The sequence below is a fragment of the Myotis yumanensis genome, unplaced genomic scaffold (assembly GCF_028538775.1).
Source record: "Myotis yumanensis isolate MYYU_CA2020_CCGP unplaced genomic scaffold, mMyoYum1.0.hap1 SCAF_9, whole genome shotgun sequence".
In the NCBI taxonomy this organism is placed as follows: domain Eukaryota; kingdom Metazoa; phylum Chordata; class Mammalia; order Chiroptera; family Vespertilionidae; genus Myotis; species Myotis yumanensis.
The window spans coordinates 38,100,472-38,123,285 of record NW_027223760.1 but is presented as its reverse complement, the minus strand read 5'-3'; the positions used below and the strand labels follow the sequence as shown (position 1 = coordinate 38,123,285).

At 37.4% G+C, this 22,814-nt stretch overlaps 1 protein-coding gene across 11 annotated transcripts in view; it reads left to right on the top strand.

Moving 5' to 3' along the window:
- EZH2 (enhancer of zeste 2 polycomb repressive complex 2 subunit) overlaps nt 1-22,814 on the top strand; it is a 59,152-nt gene that overhangs the window by 25,866 nt on the left and 10,472 nt on the right. For 5 of the 11 annotated variants that reach the window (XM_070424102.1, XM_070424106.1, XM_070424099.1 and 2 more), the window contains exons 3-8: nt 4,184-4,362; nt 7,313-7,429; nt 14,032-14,152; nt 14,959-15,099; nt 16,025-16,127; nt 16,621-16,784. In XM_070424102.1, coding sequence (XP_070280203.1) covers nt 4,184-4,362; nt 7,313-7,429; nt 14,032-14,152; nt 14,959-15,099; nt 16,025-16,127; nt 16,621-16,784 — 825 coding nt within the window. The remainder of the gene's footprint in view (nt 1-4,183; nt 4,363-7,312; nt 7,430-14,031; nt 14,153-14,958; nt 15,100-16,024; nt 16,128-16,620; nt 16,785-22,814) is intronic. The other 6 variants (XM_070424107.1, XM_070424104.1, XM_070424103.1 and 3 more) reach the window with 2 other exon arrangements.

The following is a 22,814-nucleotide window of genomic DNA, read 5'->3' as shown; positions in this document are numbered from 1 at the left end:
GCACATTAAAATCACCTGGGAATCTTTTTAAAATCCTGATTTCTGGGCCTCATCCTCCGGAAATTCTGTTTCTTTGTTACTAATGTTGTGGCCCCACCCCATAACAAAGAAACAGAATTTCCAGAGGATGAGGCCCAGAAATCAGGATTTTAAAAAGATTCCCAGGTGATTCTAATGTGCAGCCAAGGTTGAGAACCACTGGTCTAGAGTCTCCTGAGTCCTTTCAGCAGATATGGGAAGGAGCGAGGTCGCTTTTCTTATGTCTTAGAAATAAACGGATGGCTCTCCCAAGTGCCTGCTTTGACTTTCAGTCCGAACATACCTGTCCTTTCCTGGTTTCTGAAGGAACTGGTTTCTAGGTTGCTTTCTGTTACTGTTTGCTTCTCTTAACCACTTGTTGGTATTTACTTGGAGAATTTTCTTGTTAACTCTGCTGATCCTTCCATGTAGCTTTTAGAATCATGCAGCCTTCCCTTACTTTCTGGCTTTCTTGTGGCTGAAATAGATGGAGCATTCTTAAATGACCATAAAGGAGGTGTTCCTTTTCTTTTGAAAGGAAACTAATCTATTAAAAGCATTTTATGCTTTTCCAAAGGGTCTTTTAACAAAAAAGGAAGGTCACTGATAATGTTTGAGTTTATATTTTAAATTTAAGATTAGATATCTTAAGTTTAAAGAGTGGACTCTTAAAAATGTCTAGTTTATTTTGTGCAACTAATACACAAGCACAAATTGCACTTAATTTGTTGCTTTTCGCCTAGAATCTGTATATATAATTTGTGATTAAAAATTACTGGTAAATTGACTGTTACAAAGATTGTCTTTTTCCAAAACGAAATTTTGTTAGGTATTTAAAAAAAATTATATTTTTATTGATTTTAGAGAGGAAGGGAGAGGGAGAGAGAGATGGAAATATCAGTGATGAGAGAATCATTGATCAGCTGCCTCCTGCACTCCCCTCACTGGGGATCGAGCCCACAACCCAGGCATGTGCCCTTGACTGGAATCGAACCAGGGACCCTTCAGTCCGTAGGCTGATGCTCTATCCACTGAGCCAAACTGGTTAGGGCTTGTCAGGTATTTTAAAGGCAAACAGAGCAAGCCAAAACCAAAATAAATGCTTGTTTAGTCTGTAGTGTTAAAAAATGCTTATTGCTCTGAAGAAATAAGAAACTTTTATTAGACCTAGAAATCTGTCACAATTTAGCTTGGTAATGTAGTAAATTCACTGCTTAGAATTGTTTTTTCTTACTAGATTTTATAAAAGAATATCACTTGTACCATTTTGGGAGATTTGGCAGATTTCATGAACTACCTTGGTAACTGATGTGGCAGTTTTATACCAGCTAATGTGACTATCTGTTGGGTCAATTAAATTCTTGTTTTTCATCTTTCCAATTAAAAGGTCATTGCAAAATGATAATTGTAAAAATTCAGATAACACAGAAGTATGTCATATAAGGCAAAGTCCCTGTAGTCCAATCCCTGTGACTTAGGTTCTTTGAGAGTTCTTCTGTATCTGATAACATGTTAGTAATAATGATAATACATATTTTATTTTGAGAAGTTACTCCCAGATAAAATGTGCCTGTCATTTGGGGCCATCACTTTACAGCCCCTGTTCAGTCTCCAGTCTCTTTAAGATGCCTAGTGTTGGATACTATGGATAAACCATAATTAATTGCCCTATTCTTAATTGATGGGCATTTAGTTTTTATATTTTATTTTTGTAGTGTTTCAGTGAATATCTTTCATATGCATTTTTAGATCTTTTGATTAATTTTGTAGGAAAAGTTCCTAGAAATAGAATAAGGAGGTCAAGAGAATATGCATATTTAAAATTTTAATAGAGATTACCAAATTGCCCTTCAAAGGTTTCACCTTTACATTCTTACCAGCCATTTATGGGACTGTTTATGTTCCCAACATCATATGTTATCATCTTTTAAATATTTGTCAGTGTGATAGCTAAAAAGTTATTACAGTTTGTTTCTTTGCCTTAATTTGATTCTTTAGTGTGGTTGAGTATCTGTTGTTTATGTTTCTTTTATGAATTGGCTTATGAATTGGCCTATTATGGTCTTGGATCTTTTGAAATTAGCTTGGATTTTTTTTCTTAAGATTTTAAGGACTTCTTGTATATTATAAATACGTAATAGTGTTTAATCATCTGTTTTGTAGGCCCTCCGCTCCCCATGTTTTGATGTTATCTCTGGTATAATTTGGTTATGCAGAAGTTTTAAATGTTTATGTAGTTAAATTAGAATTTCTTCTTTTGATTTCTTTCTTTCTTAAAGGCTTAGAAAGTCTTTTTCCACTTCAAATTATAAATTATCTGTCTATCTTTATTTTTACTTTTGTTTTCATTTTTATATTTTATTATCATTTAACCCATCAGGAATTTCCTTTGGCATAGTGAGTGGGGATTTGATTTAAAAATTTTTTCTATTTAGCTTTATAGTTGTTTCAATACTATTTAATGAATAACCAGTGAATGATTATAAAGCAGTTATAAATCTGTTTTACAAATTGCATCCTGATTGGTGGTCACCTGAGCAGGTTTACCACTTGAGTAAGGACTGGTGCTTTTTCCCATGGGACTCCGGCTGGCTGACAATCTTGCTTCTCTTTAACTGGGGCCTCTACTGCTCTATAGTGTTCAACCCCATGCTCACTCATGGAAGCAAGACTTCACAGGGATTGTGTTGCCACAGCTTATGAAAACCAAGGACTTGTATAATACTCTTTGTACTGTTTCTTAGTTTTTGTGGGTTTCTTGTTTGTTTGTTTTTCCATGAAGGAAATGGTCTTATTTTCCACTCACAGGACTGTTATTGGGTTAGGTACTTGAGTTTGCATGAAATGGATAAACATGGCTCTGTTACTTGCTTCATGTTTTTTGTTGAGTTTTTTTGTAGTTTTATCAACTTATGTCCTGTGACTATTGTTCTGTTTCTGATCTCTAGTATTTTAACAAAACTGCAGATTATGAAGAGGTGATATACCCCAATAGCCCCCTTCAGACCCAGATTCCATTGGGTTTTAACAGTTAATATATTCACTAGGTGTATATATTTATGATCTCTTTCATTGAGGATCAGGTGTCTGAAGTTAGGATGCAGAAAAGAGCTTTAAGTGTCTAAACTTCCTGAGTTTGTATTCCAAATGTTATGTGTTCTATGTTAAATGCTACATATGGCTTCCCCTCTCACCCCCCAGAAGTGTAAGAACTGACACTTATAGGACATCTATCATGCTTATGTGAACTCGGGGGCAAGAGTCTTAATGCTGCAGGGTAGAGGTTGTCTCCCCAGCCAGATGGCTCTGCAACATAAATATTTAATAACAAAATAGAAATAATTTACACGCTGGAGTGAACCACTCCTTAATTCCTTAGCTCCAACAGCTTTTAATTAGTTGTTTGTATTAAATGCATCCGTGTTGATCATGATTTTTTCTTTGAATTTTTATTTCTGACACTCTCCTGCTGGAGCCAGTCATCTCCATGATTCATCTTCTCCTAATCACCCACCTAACCTGGTTATGAATCACTTACTATCGAGCCTCTCTTAACTTTATCCAAACTTGATTTTACCTCATTATAGTTTTTCCTTCAGCACTTCTTTCACGTAAAGCAGTCTGAAATTAAGTTCCATACACCAGCATTTCATTACAAGGGCTGGCGAATTTAAAATGTGGGTGTGTTATCTTCATTCTGATGGTGAAGAAAATGGAGTTTCAGAAATCATGCTCAGCTTTTCTCTAGAGTTGGATGGCAGCTGATGCTTCCTCCTGACCTGTTCTTTCCTGCACTTTAGATGTGAGGTGATTCCTTATTGTTTTACTTGGAAAAGCTAAAAGATATTAGACAATATAAACAGTTTATTGTATATCTGATGTGAATCAAATGGACCAACCAGTATCCAAGAATATTTTTAACTTGGCTAACTGACTGTATTTCTTCCCCTACTACACGGAAGTCGAACTTAACCCTTCTGATGTTAAAGATTGTTCAGAGACTGGATGGCTATGGCCATTGTGCTTTAGGATGTTTCACTGTAAGATGGGGAGTCATCTACCTCATAGGGTAGTGGTGAGTTTTAAAGAAGTTAACTTTGGTAAAGTCTCTAGCACAGTGCTTGGCACATAGTAGGGTGTGTTAATTTCTTTCCCTTCCCTGCAGGCCATTCACCTGCTCTTCCCTCTACGATTTTCCATAACACAGTTTTTACTTGGAACCAGCCTTCTGCCAAGAGTCTCAGTTTGGTTGTGTACTCCTACAACTCCTATTTTTGGCTTGACTTCCCTCTCCAGCTCCCAGTGGTCCAGCCACACAGTCGCCTATTGTACCAGCTGGTTGATGTAAGTCTATCCATCCTCAGAGGAACCTGGTTACTTACCAGTAAGCTGTGTTTCTTTGAAAATGTAGCATCCTTGATAATTAATGTATTTTCTTCTTTATCATTGATGATGAATCATTTTTGATAACTTCCTTGTGTGATTCTCTAGTTGGAACTAGAATTAGAGAGTTCAATTTATTGACATAGGTGGTCTCCTAGTGAGCTCCTGAGTCTAGGACACATGACTCTTGATCAGGTAAAATGCTGTGGAGATTCATGAGGTCAAAATCCTTTTGACAACTCTGAGTGATAGGAGGCTTAAGTATATAGCTGTCAAGGATGATACATTTTCAAAGAAAAATAGTTACTGATAAGTAAGTGGGATTTTTGAGTAATTTTCCTATAAGTCAATAAGTAAGAATTCCCAAACTTGTTTTTTACTAACAAATGCTTTTGCATTTGAATATTATTTCATAAATGAAAGGAATATGGATATTAGTTAAGATTGATAGTTAAAGAATGGGATAGGTTTCTGGAGATACTATGTAGATAATGAGGTGGTATAGACCTTTAGTTTTCTAAACAGATAGTCTCTTATCTTTAAAGAGAAATTTGAAATTGAAATCTCCATTAGGAAGAATCAGCAAGTGCATTCCAGAAACATTTCTTGAGTGCTTACTCTTTTTTGAGACACTGTGCTGAGTATTGTTGTGAGACAGAGGGGTAAAGCCATACTCTGCCTCCCCTGCTCTGCCCTCAGAGAGCTCGGCGACTCTCTTATGATTTGTATTGTATTGAGATGATGGCTCATGGGAGTATGACAGGTGTGGGTGGAGGTAGTACTGAGTACTTACCCTTTGCTATCTTATTTCTGTGCTTTTGTCAGTTCTTTCTGTTCATGGGAAAACTTAGCTGACCTTGTTTAGTAGACCCAGAGCATTTTCTACATGGCCAGAGCAAATAGATGAAGCAGAGCCAACGAATGTCACTCCCACTTAGTAGTTGAATAGAATATTCGGCTGTCTAACCTTAAGTGTGACCTTGGATTTAGATGTGAAAGCCGGCAAATAAGTCAGAGTTGGAGAGGCAACCACTCCCCCTTAACACGCCCCCCTCCCACTCGCCAGGCTTTACAGGGTGCTAATCTTCAGAATTACCTCTGCCAAGTGTAGAATAAAAATAAAAAACTGTAATTGTTTTGCAAGAAATAAAGATTATTCTGTACTTAAATTCATTGGACAGTGTATAATACTTGCCCCAAAGTTACTGGCTTAGGCTGTCCTACTTAGGAAGGAAGGGAGACTTGGTAGTGACAGGAATAAGAGGAGGGTGCTGGGGGAGGAGAGGCAGTGTAGCACCCACTGCACGCTGTAACAGTGATGAAGCTCTTGGGTGCTGGAATCTTTCATCCTAGTTTGGTAATTTACTGACTTTCTGACTAAGCCAGTTATTTAACGTCTCTGAACCTCAGTGTCCTCATTTGTGAAGTTGTGAAGGTAAAGGCCGAGATGAAAGTGGTTAAGATGTCTATAAAGCACTTAGCACAGTGCCTGCAACGTAGTACGTGCTCAATAAATGTTGACTATTGTTATTATTGGATTATTGGACGGATGGATGAAGAATTGTATCAGAGACTAAAGAGTGGAACGGGAAAGAATTGTGGGTTTTGGAGTACTAGTAAACTATTCACACCTTATTTATTTGAGCTATGAGCTTTTTAGTATTATTATCTTTATCTTTGCCCTTTTGGAAAGCAAATTCATGGATTAATCACTGTCACAGTTCTTCCTGGGGCCTTTCAGTCCAAGGCTGACACTCTGTCCACTAAGGCATGCTCTATTTTCCATTGATTATCGATTATGAATGTGTGTCCAGAGTGTTTTTGAGAAGGCTCTGGAGACCTGATAATTGGGTAAAGGTACTCTAAGAAGAGTTGGATTTCTTAGGATGGAAAGTGCTGTGGTTGGGCACAGATTATTATCACATTTCATAGAATTAAAGATGCAAACTTTTTAACATTTTAACATCTGAAATCATCATGCACTTTAGAAATGCTGTGATAAGAAAGCATTATGTTATAGTTTAACTGGGGCATTATTTTCTTAGTGATACAGAAGATACTAAAATGGATGTCATCATGGATTGGATGAAATACCAATTTCAGGGAATATAGGCACTTAACTATTATAGATATTTGGTATCATGGCAATATGTGCAGGGGCTCCAGAGTCAGACTTTCTGGGTTTAAATTCTAGCCCTATCTGTGTGACTTTGAGCCAGTTATTTATCCTTTCTTTACCTTCCTTTTCTCACCTGTAAAATGAAGATTAAGGACAATCTCCATCTTACAATATTGTAATGAGGACTAAATATGATCAGACGTGTGTAATATAGCGCCTAGCACATACAAAGTTAATAAGATAGCTATTATTATTAATAGTTTAGAGATTATACTTTGCAGAGTTGATATGAATCCATTTAGTTGTGATTGAAATGCAGATCTAGTACCCTTTAATGTTTGTGTATCAACTGATAATTCAGCAAATGACACCTGGGCTTTTAAAAAGGGAAGATAAAGATAAGCGGCTAACAAGTTTCCATATTCTTATTAAGTAAGATTTCAGTGGCATATTTGGTATCTACATTATTATTCCATGTGGTTGAGGTGTGGAAGAAATTTTGAGCAGTTAATAGAAAGCTAATATAAATACAATTTTTGATCGGTAAGTATGGGAAGGGGTGGAGGGCTTTAAAAATTTGTAAAAGGAGAAACTTTTTTCCCTCCACCCTAAGTAAAAGAGGAGATAATCCTTGGTTTTTATGAACTTTACTGTCTTAGGTAAAGACAGTAACTTAAAAATTTTTAAATTTCCTTTTAAAATTATGTAAAATGGTAGCATCCCTTTATAATATGGTTGCTATAGCTGCAGATTGTCTTATTCTCATGAGTCATTTTATTTTTTCTGTTCTAGTGTTCGGTGACCAGTGACTTGGATTTTCCAACGCAAGTCATCCCATTAAAGACTCTGAATGCAGTTGCCTCAGTACCCATAATGTACTCTTGGTCTCCTCTACAGCAGAATTTCATGGTATGTAAATAATGTATCTTCTGCTAATTTATAATCACTATTTTAAATAAATAGTATAGATGATTTTCTCATCAAGGTTAGTCAAGATAATATGAGTAAAAATGCTATGAAAATAGCAGCACTCAGAGTGATGTTTTTTAACTGATACTTTGCAATGTTGCTCTTTCCTGCTCCTTTCTAGTTAAAATATTCTTCAAAGGAAAAGTGTTAAGCAAAAACAGTACCTGGGATTCAAAGATAAAGTCTATAGTTCTTAGCTTGAGGAGGTTAGTCTGACTATGAGGTTTTGTTAATTGAGAACTTATTTAAAACAATTTTAAGCAGCATGTTATTAAATGATAATGTACACTACGGAATATTCTCACAGCTTATAAAAACACAATCACGTTTCCACAGATAACATTGGCCCAATAGCGTTTGTAATGAAATGCTAGCACAGTCAAACTCAGTTCCCGAATGTCTCCCATCTCAAATAATTCAGTTCTCGACCAAGTTGTTCACCGAAAAATGTCTTGGTTTTGTTGGTTCTCTACCTGACAAGCCTTTCATGCTGATACATCAGCCTGACAAAAAGCATCTCTCAGGCCACAAAGCCTCGCATTGTTAACATCTCAGGAAATTGTGCTGTGAATATTTTTTGTTTATGTGTGTTATTTCTTTTGTTGCTGGTGAAATGTACTATTAACACAATTTTAAAACATAAGGAGCCTGGCCCGTGGGGCTTCGTGGTTGAATGTCAACCCATTACCAGGAGGTCACTGGTTCAATTCCTCATCAGGGCACATGCATGGGTGTGGGCTTAATCCCAGGTAGGGAGTGTGCAGGAGGCAAACGGTTGATGTTTGTCTCTCATTGATGCTTCTATCTTTCTCTCTCTCAAAATTAAAACACACACACACACACACACACACACACACCGTATATGTGTTTAGAATGTTTTTTTTTTTTAAATCTTTATTGTTGAGATTATTATAGATGTTCCTCTTTCCCCCCCCCTCCAAAGCCCCCTCCACCCAGTTTCCACCCCACCCCTATGGTCTGTGTCCACAGGTATTGCATATGGGATCCTTGGTTAATCTCTTCCCACCTGTCCCCTCTCATCCCCTCCCCCCCAAATTCGTCAGCCTTTTCCATTTTTCCATGCGTCATTCTATTTTATTCATCAATTTATTCTGTTCATCAGATTTCTTCTTTGTTTATTTTGATTTTTAGATTCAATTATTGGTAGACATGTATTTATTGCCATTTTATTGTTCATATTTTTGTTCTTCCTTTTCTTGAAGAATACCCTTCAACATTTCATGTACTACTGGTTTGGTGCTGATGAACTCCTTTAGCTTTTTCTTATCTGTGAAGCTCTTTATCTGACCTTCAGTTCTAAATGATAGCTTTGCTGGGTAGAGTAATTTTGGTTGTAAGTCCTTGCTATTCATCACTTTGAGTATTTCTTGCCACTCCCTTCTGGCCTGCAAAGTTTCTGTTGAGAAATCAGCTGACAGTCATATGGGCTTTCCCTTGTAGGTAAGTAACTAACTGCTTTTCTCTTGCTGCTTTTAAGATTTTCTCTTTGTCTTTAACCCTTGGCATTTTAATTATGATGTATCTTGGTGTGGTCCTTTTTGGGTTCCTCTTGTTTAGTACTCTGTTTCCTGGACTTGTAAGTCTATTTCTTTCACCAGGTAGGGCAAGTTTTCTGTCATTATTTCTTCAAATAGGTTTTCAATATCTTTTTTTTTTTTTTTTTTTAAATATATTTTATTGATTTTTTACAGAGAGGAAGGGAGAGAGATAGAGAGTGAGAAACATCGATGAGAGAGAAACATCGATCAGCTGCCTCCTGCACATCTCCCACTGGGGATGTGCCCGCAACCCAGGTACATGCCCTTGACCGGAATCGAACCTGGGACCCTTCAGTCCGCAGGCCGACGCTCTATCCACTGAGCCAAACCGGTTTTGGCAGGTTTTCAATATCTTGCTTTTTCTCTTCTCCTTCTGACATCCCTCCCATAATGCAAATGTTAGTATGCTTGAAGTTGTCCCAGAGGTTCCTTACACTACTATCTTCATATTTTTGGGTTCTTTTTGCTTTTTTTTTTTTTAAAAAAATATTTTTATTGATTTCAGAGAGGAAGGGAGGAGAGAGAGATAGAAACATCAATGATGAGAGAGAATCATTGATCAGAGGCCAGGCCCACAACCCAGGCATGTGCCTTTGGCAGGAATCAAACCTGGGACCCTTCAGTCCGCAGGCCGACGCTCTATCTTTCCACTGTGCCAAACCGGCCAGGGCGCTTTTTGTTTTTCTGATTGGTCTTTTTTGCCTCCTCATATTCCAAATCGTTGATTTGTTTCTCAGAATCATCTAATGTTGAATCCTTGTAAATTATTCTTTTAAAAAATATATTTTTATTGATTTCAGAGAGGAAGGGAGAGGGAGAGAGAGAGAAACATTAATGATGAGAGAGAACCATTGATCGGCTGTTTCCTGCACTCTCCCTACAGGGGATGGAGCCCGAAACCTGGGCCTGTGCCCTTGACCAGAATTGAACCCAGGACCCTTCAGTCCGCAGGCCAATGCTCTATCCACTGAACCAAATCAGCTAGGGCTGTAAATTATTCTTTATTTCAGTTAGTGTATGCTTAATTTCTGACTGGTCCTTTTTCATGTCTTTGAAATTCTCCCTAAGATCCTTGAAAGTCTTACTAAGTCCCTTAATGCTCTCATTAATTCCCTTGACGCTCTCCTTAAGATCCTTAAGTAACCTTATAGCCATTGTTTTGAACTCCATATCCAGTAGTTTGCCTGCTTCCATTCCTTTCATTTGTGACATGTTTCTTTGTCTCCTCATTTTGGCTGCTTCCCTGTGTTTGTTTCAGTGTATTAGGTAGAGCTTTTAAATCTCCTGGAATTGGTAGAGTGGCCTTTTGTAGTAGGTGTCTTGCAGGGCCCAATGGCTTAGTCTCCCCAATTACCTGAGCTGGGCCCTCTAGGTGTGCACCCCCCTGTGTGGGCTATGTGCACAGTCTTGTTGTAGTTGAGCCTTGATTGCTGTTGGTATCAATGGGAGGAATTGACCTCCAGGCCAATTGGCTGTGAGGACCTGTGTCTATAGTGGAAGAACAGCAGTGCAGGAAACACCCCTATGGAGCAGGACTTGTTTCAGTGGGGCTTTGGTGCTCACTGAATCTGGCCCTTGAGTGTGTTGTTTGTGGATGTGTAGAGTTGTAATCTGGTATGGTCTCAAGTTGTCCACCAGGTGCACTGACTCTGGGGCCTCCTGGGAGGTGCAAAATCAGCCACTGCCTGGGGCCACCCGGCAGGAGCTACAGAGAGATCTGTAGATGGCTGCTACTTGTAATGGGCTTGAAAGTGTCCAGGTGAGGCCAACTGGTAAAGCAAGGCAGGCTGGTGCTAGTGCCGGGTCTTGGACCTTTTATTGATACATTTGGGGCACACTGGCTCCAGCTATTGCTTGTTTAAGAGATTTTAGCAAAGTCTGAAGCCTGAGCCAGTTCAGGCTATTCATATGGAAGAGCCACTGCAGATAGTAGGGCTGCAAATTGGATGGGTGGAGTCTCAGGGAATCTCCAGGGCAGAGTGAACAGTGTGGGCCATGCTGATGGAAACTCAGATATAGCTGCCAGTCAGCTCTGTGATTGGGGAGGTCCAAGCACAGGAACAGTGACCCCTGTGAGCACCCTTGTTTGGGAGAAAGCCCCCCACCCCCCCGAGTTTCTCCTTGATGCCAGACAGTCTACAGTCCCCAGCTGGTTTTTGCCACCTGAAGTTATGGGGGACTTCTCTTCCCAGCTCTGGAACTCTGGGCTGGGGGTCTGCTATGGGGCTGGGACCCCTTGCTCCTCACAGTGGGCCTCTGCAGCTGAGATATCCCTCCCGATTAAAAAAATGGCATACGTGGGTGTTGGACCTGTTCTGCGCCTCTGCCCCTCCTACCAGTTTTAATGTGCTTTCTTCTTTACTTCTCTAGTTGTAGGACTTCCATTCAGCCAGATTTCAGGTGGTTCTGAATGATGGTTCTGTATTTTAGTTATAATTTTGATGTGGTTGTGGGAGGCAGCGAGTACAGGTGTTTACCTATGCTGCCATCTTGGTTCCAATCAATAAAACCATAATAATAAAAAAAATAAGACATAGCCTGGCTGGCATGGCTCAGAGGTTGAGCATTGACCTATGAACCAGGAGGTGGCAGTTCAATTCCCAGTCAGGGCATATGCCTGGTTTGCAGGCTTGATCCCCAGAATGGGTGTGTAGGAGGCAGGCAGGCAGCCAATCAATGATTCTTTCTCATCATTGATGTTTCTATCCCTTCCTCTCTGAAATCAATAAAAACATATTAAACACATGACGAAGCCATCAAGAGTGCTAAAGTTGCTAAGGGTATGAAAGAAACAATGATCATAGGCAATTGAAGACGTAGAAAAGCTGTAGTTGATTTGGATAAACAAAAACCATTTAGCTGGAGATAGCATTTCAGTGACAGCATTTCGGAGGCAGTGATATGTGAGTAAGCGAAGGTGCTGCTTGCTGACTTCCTGAAAGATATCTCTGGAACGAGTGCTGAAAGTGATTTGTTTAGGGAGTGGGTTGATAAATTTAAGAAAAGAAGTGTTTGCTTATAGAGTAAACAGTACATTAGATATGTTCTGTATATAAGAAATGTTAAAACGGAATCATTTGGGGGTCTGGAACGAATTAATTCAATTTATAGGATTTCTAATGGGGAAAAAAAGATTTAGTTCTTGAACAAATCGCTTCTTGAACAGTCTTCTAGAATGAATTAAGTTCAATAACAGGTTCCACTGTATTTCTTGATAGAAGCAGGATGAAGGAAGATGGCACAAAAGAGAAACTTTGAGTGTGCATTCTTGACTTGTGTCATTCAATAAAAATATATAATTTTATTAACTTGATATATAAAGTAGTATAGTTTTATTATTTGATATATAAAATAGTAAGGGCAATAAAATTTGATGGAAGTCGTTGGTGAGCCTAGTTTAGAGAATTGCTTACGTTTCCAATGTTTTTAATAACTTAAAGATTTCATAGTGGAGGTTAAAGGCAAACTTCATATACTCTTCTACAATTGCATAAATTTGTGTGATTAAGGCTTGATTCAAAAACATTTAGTTTGAGAATCATATCACAAGAGGGAAGTTTCATATTTTCATACACTGAAATTCTTAAAGAATACTGTTTAAAGTTGCCAATATATACTATTTATGGATCATACATGGGTTTTGCTGAATACTGACCAAAGTAGATTAGGCAGGCTATCTTTATTATGCTAGGGTATGTTTTGGGGACAAGACTGTGTAGATATAATTGAGAAGACAAAAGAGCCATTGTCACTTAATTTTTGCTTGCATCCAAAAAATGAATCCACCTCGTTTAAATGGGATTAGTGCAAGTGAGATGCAATGAAAACTGGACTCTGTAGTTGTACACAAACTTGATCTGAATAGATCAGTACATTAAAATTTAAATTTTCATTTTACCTCCCATATGCATAGTTTCTACCAATTTCCCTTTTCTCTAAGGTATGAAGTCTGCAGTTGTCCTAAGTTTGTTATCAAGGGTTTATTGGAAAATTTTCCCTTTCTTTGTATTTCCTGACCATTACTGTGTCTCATGGCCTATTGATCATGATCCCAGCCTAAGGCACCTTACACTTTATATAGCTGCCATGACCTCCTGTCAGCCTGTCCTTTCAGTTTATCAGAATTATTTTTCTAAAATTTTGTTATCAGCACCCTGTTCAAAGGCCTAAGACTTAGACCTATCCTCACTTTAGTGTCCTTAAATATGGACTTCAGAACCCTCTAGTCTTTATCTGTAATTACTGTCTTTTTTATTCTTCATTGAAAATTCTCTTTCTCCCGATTGTCAGCTTTCTGTGCTTTGTATTCTTAAGTATTACATTATCTCTTAACTTTCCTCTGATTGCTAAGCTAGCACCCTCTTCTTCCCTGTTCTCTTTCAAACCTTGGTATAAACCCATCTTGTCATCCTCATTAGCATTATCAATTTTGATATGCATCCTGTTCATCTCAGTATTGAAATATTTTTTATTGTAGAATGTTCTTATTTTATGTAAATGAATAAATCCTTTTGGCATAACTTTAATGGATATATATCAATACTCTATTATACATCCCTAGAATTTTATATTGAATTTTATATAATTACTAGACCAAATGAAATTTAGAAACCCTTATGTTAGTTTTTTTTAAGGTATGGTTATTTATAGTTCATTTTGATAAACCGTATTTCATCAATTCCACTTTATCGTCAGATATAGGAATATATACATAAAATAATGGGAAATTTTAATGTTTGATGACATGTTAGAGTAGGTAAATACAGTATTTTTCCTTAAATTTGTTTCTCTGTTACGCTTATTTGTAAGAGGGATCTTTTACTTATAGTTTTTAGAGTTTGCTATCTATTATTTTAGGTCTGGAGAACTGGGTAAAGACATCTGCTTATGAAAATTGCTGTATTTTAGTTATTACATTATTTTAAAAATTTTGGTACTTAAGATAAGGCTGCTTTTAAATTTATTATTTTTTAAACTTTTTAGGTAGAAGATGAAACTGTTTTACATAACATTCCTTATATGGGGGATGAAGTTTTAGACCAGGATGGGACTTTCATTGAAGAATTAATAAAAAATTATGATGGAAAAGTACACGGGGATAGAGGTAAGCCATGGGTTTATTCTCTTGGAAAAGGGGGCTAAAGAACTGAGAGATACTTTGATTTATTTTTTTCAGCATAGATATGAAAAAGATTTTTAAATATTAAGTTTTAAGCTGGATTGGCCTGGCTCACAAGCCTAAAATTTTTAGAGTTTTCTTTAATTTTAAATTGAAGGACCATGTTTGCCACATGAAAATTATGCATAGTTGGTTATAGCAAATTATGTTAATAACATGTAAATTAAATAGAATTATTTGAATATATATATATTTTAAGATTCTTTACCAGTAAAATTAATTAGAACAAGGCTCTGCTTATGTGACATGGGCTCCAAAAAGCTCTACACTCTAAAATACCTTCCCACCAGGCTGCTGCAGTACCTGAAATTCTATCATTAGAATCATGGCTTTGGTGTTTTGTGTCCAGCTAACTGCTAATTTGTCTGGTAGGATGGTGATAGGTGTAACATCGTCAGTTGTTCTCATTATTAGTGGAAAGCAAGGTCTCTCGGTACATTGCTTTGGAGGAGGCCAAGGCCACAATTAGTTTCTAGAGAATTAGTTACAGTAGAGACCCTGGAAATTTTGGGGGGATGGATGATTAAAGAGAAAATTACAGGTGTTGAAGGTAAATTCTGTTCCTAACTTTGCCTTAGGTGAGTCCTGAAAAGGATCTCCCCCCTCATTTAATAATGTTATAATGCTGATTGGCGGGCTCTGACTATTCCAAATCAGAAAAGGCATATGTAAACTTTTGTCATTACCACTCTTCTCTGTATATTTCTGATATTTGACTTGATGAATTTCAGAATGTGGGTTTATAAATGATGAAATTTTTGTGGAGTTGGTGAATGCTCTTGGCCAGTACAATGATGATGATGATGACGATGATGGAGATGATCCCGATGAAGGAGAAGAAAAACAGAAAGATCTGGAGGAGAACAGAGATGGTATGTCTGTTAGGATTGTGTGTAGCCATTACAGCATCTTTCAAAAACAATAGAGTACAAGTAGATTGTCATTCCTTTTTTTGTTTGTTGTTAAAAATTACATCGATAACAGTATAATCAAAATTAGAATGTTATTTGTAACATTTCATTCTGTACTTGAGTGTCTTTATTTCCTTTGGCTAACATAAATATTTGGTTTTGGGTTTCACTGGGCAGTCATAATCATCATTAGATAACATGCTGATCTCTTCTTTGTACAAGTAGTGATCACTTTATATTCACTAGCTCATTGGATACTCATAATGCTCCACAGGTGGATCTGTCTCATAGTGAAGGAGTTAGGAGGTTGAATGCTGTGAAGTAACTTATTAAGTTCACACTCTAGGGAAGAACAATTCAGACACCATAAACGGTAACCAGCTGTGAGGACTTCATACCTGAGAAACAGAGGCCCAGTCAGAGCTAGGAGTTGTTGGAGACTTGACAAAGCTCATTATTTAAGATAACAGAAGGATTTGGGGGAAAACTTCAGTTTCAAAGAAGCATAAACTTTTTATAACGGACACTTTAGTGATCATCTAGTTCAGTGCCTTCATTTACAGATGAGGAAACAGACCCAAGTGGGTCTGTGACCAACCAAGGTCACAAAACCAGTTAGTAGTAGAGCTGCTTACCATTTTTCTGCCCACTTTTTTCTGCCTCCCAATCTGCTTAAAACTTTCCATATTGGATTTTGAAGTTGTTTTTTGTCTGACTTAACTGTCATGCCATAGATACATGTAAAATATATTGGAAGTAAGTGAAACACAAAGTTGATAATTTCTTAGAAGATGATCTTTTTTACATATAGTCGTGTGGAAAAAAATGAAAGTTTGAAAACTTGTTTACTTTCATTCTTTTTGCCCTTTCATATTTCCTTGTTCAGATAAAGAAAGCCACCCACCTCGGAAATTTCCTTCTGACAAAATTTTTGAAGCCATTTCCTCAATGTTTCCAGATAAGGGCACAGCAGAAGAACTAAAGGAAAAGTAAGATTTGTTCTTGTGAGGCAGTCTTGTATGGGATATCTCTCACCATTTGGTTTATTGGAAATGGAACTAATGTAATGTAGCTGATGAGCCACTTGCTTCATTTGTCACGTCTGCCAAGACACTTGAAGTGAAGCATAAACCTGTGGAGCTCTGCCTTAAAAACCTTTTAGAACAAACACACATGATACGCAATAGTACATGTAGAGGAAAATTTTTCTGGACACTTGTAGAAATTTTAGTGCAGTTGATGTTTAACTTTAAGAACATTTTTCATGAATTTGATTTTTGATATGTCTTGCATAATGTGTAATTGGCTCATCACAGATGGTTATAAATGTGTCTTTTGTGCTTTAGGCAAGATAAACAGAAATAATACATGGAATCTGTTTAGAAACTTTATTTTTAGAAAAAAACCCCACAAAAAACCCTTTATTTTTAAAATTGTAACTTTTGTTTTCCATTAACTTACATTTCTCTTGGTTCATGTCAGGTATAAAGAACTCACTGAGCAGCAGCTCCCAGGGGCACTGCCTCCAGAATGTACCCCGAACATAGATGGACCAAATGCTAAATCTGTTCAGAGGGAGCAGAGCCTGCATTCATTTCACACACTCTTCTGTAGGCGATGTTTCAAGTATGACTGCTTCCTACACCGTAAGTGCAGTTATTGTATGTTTTCATTTTCGATCTTCGCTGTGGAATTATGTTTTAGAGCAACTTGGAAATTGTTTTCATTGATTACAACTAGAGTTTATCATTTAATCTTGCAGTTCAGATTGAAAAATGCTAGGATCAGTGTCTTACTATTTTTAATTTGTTGCTTGAGGGTTGCTCCAAAGTCTTCATGAGTTTGATTTGTATTGCTATCTCCCACCAACCTGGGATATAGGTCAGTGATTTTTCCATAAATACTAATGGAGCAGTTGTTTCATAATAAACTATTACTTTGAACTAGCTGATAGCCCAGGGCAACACTGCGATATTGATATTAGCCAATTTCTTCAATAAAATTTGTTCAAGGTGCTTATAGATGCTATCATCTATCTAGCTATCTAGTGTTAAATTTTTTCTTTTCTTTTTTTTTTTTTTTTACAAATACCCGCATTTGAATATAGGTAAAACATAAAATAGTCTTAATGAAATTGAAGTATGGCACACACAATATTTTCTTATATTGCTGGGGAGTGAGGTTTCGTGGTAAATTGTCCAGGTAACTGGAATTTATTTCTTTAAGCACGGTTTAAAAACTACCAACTGCCTTTTGAGGAACATATTTCAAAAATGTATTTCATACCTCCCAGTTTCCTATGCAGAGTTTACTTGATATAGAGGTTAGTTTTTCCCATGTCACATTTTAGTGTGATGTTGGTGACATGGTAACACGGTAGGGGCTCTGCACCAGTCTCCCCTGCACTAAATGGCTCCAAGGTGCTTTGTCTTTTTCAGTTTGAACCCACCTTTCACAGAATTTTCCCCTCATTTTCCAGTCATATGTTTCAATGTGAGTTAGCCTGCTCAAGCCATTAGCTCTTACCTCCTGTTGAGTTTTGCTCTGTCTGTGCACTTCTATCTGCATAGCTCGTGATTTGTGGTGTGATGTTCATCTTAGTCTTGGAAACAGTAATTTCTGTGTGTGAAGTGGTTTAGTTATCTTAAGTTAGAAAAACTTAACATTGGTTTTTAGAATTATCATTATGTCTCCCATCTCCTTGCTGTTATCCACACTCCTGTCTAGTTTAAATTGATTTGGCATTTTTAATAATCAATAGCTGTTGGACAGTTATCAAATACATATCTTATTTGGGTTTCACATAGCCCTTGAAAAGTTGTTTTGAAAAGCATTCCCCTTTATACATGGTCATTTTGTAAAATATGTCCAATTCTTATTAAGAATATTGTAGCCCTAGCTGGTTTTGCTCAGTGGATAGAGCATCAGCCCTGGACTGAAGGCTCCTGGGTTCAATTCCAGTCAAGGGCACATGCCTGGGTTGTAGGCTCAATCCCCAGTAGGGGGCATGCAGGAGGCAGGCAACCAATGATTCTCTCTCATCATTGATGTTCCTGTCTCTCCCTTCTTTGAAATCAATAAAAATATGCTAAAAAAAATATTGTAAATTGCTGCCCTGGCCAGTGTGGCTCTGTGGTTAAAGTGTTGACCAGTGCACTGAAGGGTCTTGGGTTTGATTCCTGGTTAAGGGGGCACGTATCTGGATTGCAGGTTCAAACCCCAGCCCCAGTTTGAATAGGGGAGGCAACCATCGATATGTCTCTCTCACATAGATGTTTCGTTCTCTCTTTTCCTCTTCCTCCCTCCTTTCCACTCTCTAAAATCAATGGAGAAATATCCTCAGGTGAGAATTAACAACAACAACAAAAAATTGTAAATTGCATGTCTGCATGTGCTTATGGTGTACCAAAGTAGAACTTTTGGTGGGATATTCTGATGTGCTGTCTATTGTCTGAATGGCCTACAGAGGAATGTTTTAAGCATAAAACAGTTGTATTAGTTTATCCTTTTTGGTATTATGTGAAAGTCCATTTGAATGTTCTTTTTGTAATGTATATTGATGTTTAAAGATTTTAAAAATGGATTTTTAGAGAGAGGAAGGGACAGGAGGAGAGACTAAAACATGCATATGCTCCCTATTGGGGATCGAGCCTCAAACTGGGGCATGTGCCCTGACCTGGAATTGAACCCCAAACCTCTTGGTGCATGGGACAGCATCCAACCAACTGAGCCACACCAGCCCGGGCTGAGATTTTAACATTTTAATTGGTTAGAATATCAAAGAAGGTATTTCAAGTTTATAATTGATGGCTGACTTTTTTTTTTTTTTTTTTTTTTAGTATTTTAGCTGTGTAATAGTTAAAAAACTTCAGAAATACTTGAGTTCATATTTGCTGTGTAATTCTCAGTGACTAAACCTCCCTAAGTCTGTTTTCCTCGTCTGTGAAATGGGGATGAGGATCCTAATACCTGGGTTTTTTGTGAGAATTAAATGAGATAATGCCCAAAGCTTCCTAGTGTGTGCTTTTGAACATAGAATTCTGTTTGCTGCTGTCACTGCTTTCCCATGCTTGAGTGTTGGCATTGTTGTTCTGTGAGGGACTTTTTAGTAAAAGTCTGATATTTGTCATATACACAAAAGAATTTATGTGATTCCATATGTAAGTATTCAGTAAGAATTCATTCGTAGTACCAAGCTCTAATCAGAGCAGACAACAGCAGTATTTTGAGCAGAAGTTAATGTATAAAACTGATAATTTGTACTGATCTGATCATTTGTCACATGACAGCAAGCTGAAGAAGTGAGTATTTCAGGGAAGTGGTGTCTGATGTGAAGCTGTTCTCTTTGTCCATGCAGTGAGGAGTGTGTGTCTGGTCACACCTGCTGCCAAACAACTATTTGCACAAATTATTGCCTTTGGGGATCGAGCCTCAAACTCAGGCATGTGCCCTGACCTGGAATTGAATACTTCGTATTTAAGTATTTTGTTCCTGTTTCCTGATTTGTAAAACTCCCTGGAAACAGGTGATCACTAACGTTTGTTCCAGTGCTGATCCTTGGATTCACCAGTTCTGTATTTGAGGCATCACTTACTTGTTGAAACATTATAAGATTATAAGGGCTACTCAGTATACAATGTGTCCCCAAAAAAGTATACACACTTGGAATGATTATAAAGTTAGTCTTTATTAACGTACAGTTAATTTTTTAAAACTTAAAAGAACCTACAGAAACGAATGGTTTTGTTGTTGTTATGCCTGTTTTCAAACTGATGACCATTCTGGTCCAGGCACTGCTGATAATGCAAAGCAATGGAATCCTAAACCTCAAGAATAATTTCTTCAGTATTTGTGTGCTCTCTATTCGTTGACTGTTGCTGGTCTTGTACCATAAGCCTTTATCTTTTAAAATCTTGTGGCACTTTAAGATACATTTTTTAAAAAAATGATGTTTTTATTGATATTAGAGAGAGAGGAAGGGAGAGGGGTAGAGAGATGGGCTGCCTCCTGCATGCCCTCTACAGGGGATTGAGCCCGGAACCCCAGGCATGTGCTCTGATCAGGAATTGAACTGGTGACTTCTTGGTTCCTGGGTTGATGCTCAACCACTGAGCCACACCAGCCGGGCAGGATAAATTTTCTTTGTTCAAAGCTTGGTCTGGCTTCACCCATTATTTCAAATCAGTTATACCTGAAAAGGAGTTAAAACTAAGTGAGTTATCAACTGTTAAACTCTATATACATTCTTTTTGGGGGGAGGGGGGGAGACACACACCCTATATTTGGGTTATTTTTTAGTGTTGCCAATTTAATCTCAAACAGAGGTATAGAGAATAGCTGGAATTGTATATAACTTTTACCTTTGCTTGAAAACCTTTTGATAGGCTTTAAAAAATATATGCTTATTGATTTCAGAGAGGAAGGAGGAGGGAGAGAGAGATAGAAACATTAATGATGAGAGAGAATTATTGATTGGCTGTCTCCTGCACGCCCCTTACTGGGGATCGAGCCCTCAACCCAGGCATGTGCCCTGACCTGGCATTGAATCATGACCTCCTGGCTCAAAGGTTGATGCTCAACCACTGAGCTTATATAATGGCTGGGCTTTAGATGATTTTTCATCAAGATTTCATAGGTTGCTTTCAACATTAAAACAAACAAAAATCCTTGAAATATCCATGTTCACTCCTTGTAAAATTTAAAGGTACCGTGCCTTAATTTTTCTAGTGATGGACTTTTATATAACAATTTTTCTGTATATTTAGCTTGAAATACATATTTTCAAAAATATATTTTTATTGATTTCAGGGAGGAAGGGAGAGGGAGAGATAGAAACATCAACGATGAGAGAGAATTATTGATTGGCTGCCTCCTGCACACTCCACACTGGGGATCTAGCCTGCAACCCAGGGATGTGCCCTGACTAGGAATCAAACCGTGACCTCCTGGTTCATAGGTTGATGCTCAATCAGTGAGCCACATTGTCCAGGCTAGCTTGAAATAATTTTTAGTAGCTTATTTCAAATATTAGTATTTTAAGATGTCTATTTGAAAAGTATTCTGGACATTTCTGGAAGAGTGAATTCTTTATATATATGGGCTTGTTTGAAATTCTGCTGAGGGAATCTAGTCATAATAATGGTACTTTAAAATTCATTTGTTGTTATAGTCTGAAGTTGTTCCTGTCTTCGAGACTATGATTATGGTTAATAAGTACTGTTACCTAGTTCTAGTTAAGGACCACCAGAGGCTACTGTCCTCACTTGAGCTGTGTGTGTGTGTGTGTGTGTGTTTCTGTCTATAGATACATATGTGCCTTTATTTTCACTGAATTAGGGTGAGAATATCAATCTACAAATATATCAGGTGTTAGAAGAGGCATCACAACTAAAAACAGATTTTACCAAAAATGTGTTACTCATTGTGTGCACTAACTCTGGCTAATGACTGCTTTGTTTTTGAATTGATGTAATTCTGGGCTGCTAATGTGACTGTAGCCTTCTGTGTGCACAGTCTGTGTGTTAGGGGTCCTTGCCTGTCCAAAATCTAATCCAGTGCAAAGTTAGTTGTATGGTTTAGGCTCTTGTTCTGGGGGGAAAAAAACTTAAGCACTTGAAAAGAATTTGAGCCTTGAATTTCTACTTTTAAAAACATAACTTTGTTGTCTTTTTGTTCTCCTTCCTTCATCAGTCTGTCTTTACATTTTAAGTATGACCTTTTACAAATATTTTTTAAATGACTTATTTTATGAGTCTGTCACTTGTTTTTACCCAAATTAATTTTCATTTTGTGTAGTTCTTAACAGATCATTGCCAGTATTCGCCTTGTGCACTGGAAGTTAATGATCACAAATTCTCTGAAGTCCTCACTTCTGTGCACTCATACCTGGTCAGTGTACCAGTGTACTGCAGTGTGAATCTTTTTGTTAACACATGATTTGGAATTTTAAGTTTCAAACACTTTGTTGTATTTTCCTGTGGAAAGGTGCTGGTTGCAGGCTCTCACTAGGTCCTTGAGTTGTGTTTGAGTCAAAGAAAATGCATTTTAGTGTTTTGAGGCTGTCCTCTTTATACTAAATTTAATTTAGTATAAATGAAATTAAATTTAGTATAAATAAATTAAATTTTATTATTTTAAAAATTAATTTTGTTTTGTTTTTTTAAAATATATTTTTTATTGATTTCAGAGAGGAAAGGAGAGGGAGAGATAGAAACACCAATGATGAGAAAGAATCATTGATTGGCTGCCTCCTCTTACACACCCCACACTGGGGATTGAGCCCCCAACCTGGGCATATGCCCTTGACTGGAATTAAACCCGGGACCCTTCAGTCCACAGGCCAATGCTCTATCCACTGAGCCAAACTGGCTAGGGCTTAAAAATTAGTTTTTAACAAGTGGTATTCCATTCTTCTCTTCCATTTGACAGACTGCTGGCTTTTCTTCATAAAGAAAAAAAATTGTAGATGTCAGAATTCTTTTGGTAAAAATAGGAAATCTGATTTCATTGTAGAGGGTGTATCAGTTGTTTCTATGGAGATATCAAATGTTTATGACCAGAGTTCAGAGTTTACATGCATCAGTTACACTTGTGAGGAGAAAAATATGAAACCATTAATCATTCCAGAATGCAGTGTTTGCACCCTGCAGGAGTCGAGGGAAACACATGGTGAGAAT